Source organism: Sceloporus undulatus, chromosome 2 (assembly GCF_019175285.1).
Source record: "Sceloporus undulatus isolate JIND9_A2432 ecotype Alabama chromosome 2, SceUnd_v1.1, whole genome shotgun sequence".
NCBI lineage: Eukaryota > Metazoa > Chordata > Lepidosauria > Squamata > Phrynosomatidae > Sceloporus > Sceloporus undulatus.
This window is the reverse complement of record NC_056523.1, coordinates 20,582,442-20,584,330: the sequence shown is the minus strand read 5'-3', so window position 1 is coordinate 20,584,330 and position 1,889 is coordinate 20,582,442. Positions and strand designations below refer to the sequence as shown.

At 44.2% G+C, this 1,889-nt stretch overlaps 1 protein-coding gene across 3 annotated transcripts in view; it reads left to right on the top strand.

Moving 5' to 3' along the window:
- The window catches only part of LOC121924011 (zinc finger protein RFP-like), a 17,905-nt gene that overhangs the window by 1,773 nt on the left and 14,243 nt on the right, over window positions 1–1,889 (top strand). The window contains exons 2-3 of one of the 3 annotated variants that reach the window (XM_042455063.1): window positions 37–108; window positions 1,777–1,872. In XM_042455063.1, coding sequence (XP_042310997.1) covers window positions 37–108; window positions 1,777–1,872 — 168 coding nt within the window. Of the gene's footprint in view, window positions 1–21; window positions 109–1,776; window positions 1,873–1,889 lie in introns of all 3 variants that reach the window. The other 2 variants (XM_042455062.1, XM_042455064.1) reach the window with 2 other exon arrangements.

Genomic DNA, 1,889 nt, shown 5'->3' with positions numbered 1-1,889 from the left:
CTCTTCTGTGAAGAGGATCAGGTTTCCATCTGTGTGGTTTGTGATAGGTCCAGGGTGCACAAAAACCACAGTGTTATTCCAATGGAGGAGGCTGCTCAGCTTTACAAGGTAATGGCAAAAGCTAGGGAAATGTTTGTGGTGGGGTAATGTCAGGGGTTTGAGGAGGGGGAACAAGTGAAGGGTGAGGGTGGCGGGGCCTTTCAAATTCCCAGAAGGCCCTGGACAGCTATTGTTCTGTATGCACTCTCCCCACAAATTGATTTATGGGGGTAGATTTATAGCATTTATAGGATTTCTAATAGGGGTTGATGACTGTCAGGGGCTGGGGTTGGTGCTTCAATTTCCCACTAGACTTCAGGGCCATACTGCCTTTTGGGCAACCAATCTTCAAAGATTATTGCCATAACAGAAATGCACTGTTGGAGTGGAACATGTACTAGGCCTAGGGATGCCATATCCTGCCTGTAGGTGGGGCAATCCCACTTTTGGCGGTGCCGGCCCAGTCCCGGTCCAGTTTCGCGCCAAAACCGGGACTGCCCCGCTTGCAGCCACCTCCGCCCCCGCGCGCGCCTTCTTTGTGGCCGCGGGGTCCTCCAAGGCCTCGCTGAGGCCTAGGAAGGTTCTCCGCAGTCCGAGCTCCAGCCACGGAGACGCTCCCTCCTGGGCCCCGGCGAGGCCTACATATAAAAATGTAGGGCTTTAAAAAAAAAAAGTCCTACATTTTGATATGTTGTCCTACATTTGTCCCGGTTTGGAGGTCTTCGCTTATGGCAATCCTAATTAGGCCCAATATTTGGTTTGGATGATTGAGGCATAACACGGAGTGGTGCCCAAGAAGGGCCTTTATAATTAAGCTGTATGAACTGCCATAGAAATGCAAAATGTGTGAGTAAGATGGTGAGGTAACAAATTCATTTTAACTATGGTCATTGGGACCCAAAAGTAAGTGGAAAGATGTTGCCTGAGACTTGGGTGGGTGGGTGACCATGTGAATGATGAAGGGAGTTTTGGTTGGGTATCAGAGAGGAAGTATGATAAACTGGCTAAGAAGAGCTTCATGAGACTGGCATGTTAATGTGTAGTGTGCCAGGATAAATGGACATAAATCAGGCATTAGAAATGGGCACAAAAGCCTGTTGTAGAACACTTCAGTTACCTCTAACTTCAGGACAGCAGTCCTTGAACAACAACAGCTACAACTACAAAGGAAGATTGGTTTGGAAAGTGAAACAGCTGAATTTCAAGTACTGTATATCCACAAACTCCAATCCACCAAAAGTGAGCTGATCATAGACAATGGCTTTCTGGCAGACAATAAGTATGCTAATGCATTAGAAAGTGAAGTATATTTTTTCTTCTCTCAGGTGTCATAATCATTACTACTATGGCTGCTACATTTCTATCCTGCTTCTCCTCTAAAAAGGGACTCATTTGTTCATTTCCTTTAGAGCAGAAGTGGGGTGAAAGTAGGGGTTATCAAGAATTTTTGCTTTCTAATTATTCATAAAAGCAGCCACAAAATGACCACTGGCACCAGCAGTGCCCTGATTTAAATTATACTGCTGAAATGTAGAAAGCTTGCGGGTAACTACGTGTGGAAGTTCTGCTCTGTTCTGTTCCTAAAATTCCTGGGCTAAGAATTTTATTTATACACCTTTTGTATCAGGTTCTGATTGGCAAATTTCAAGATACTAGTAAGAAACAAAAGTAGATCTTGCAACTTGGAAGCCTGTCAACCTTTGTTTTAGATGTTACAGATGTGTATATCCATTTCAGGAGAAAATAGAATGCTGTTTGCAGATTCTGAAAAAAGAGAGAGGCAAGATCTTATCATATAAATCAGATTCAGCCAAGTCAAATGAGGATCTTTTGGTAAGTGCTTTCATAAT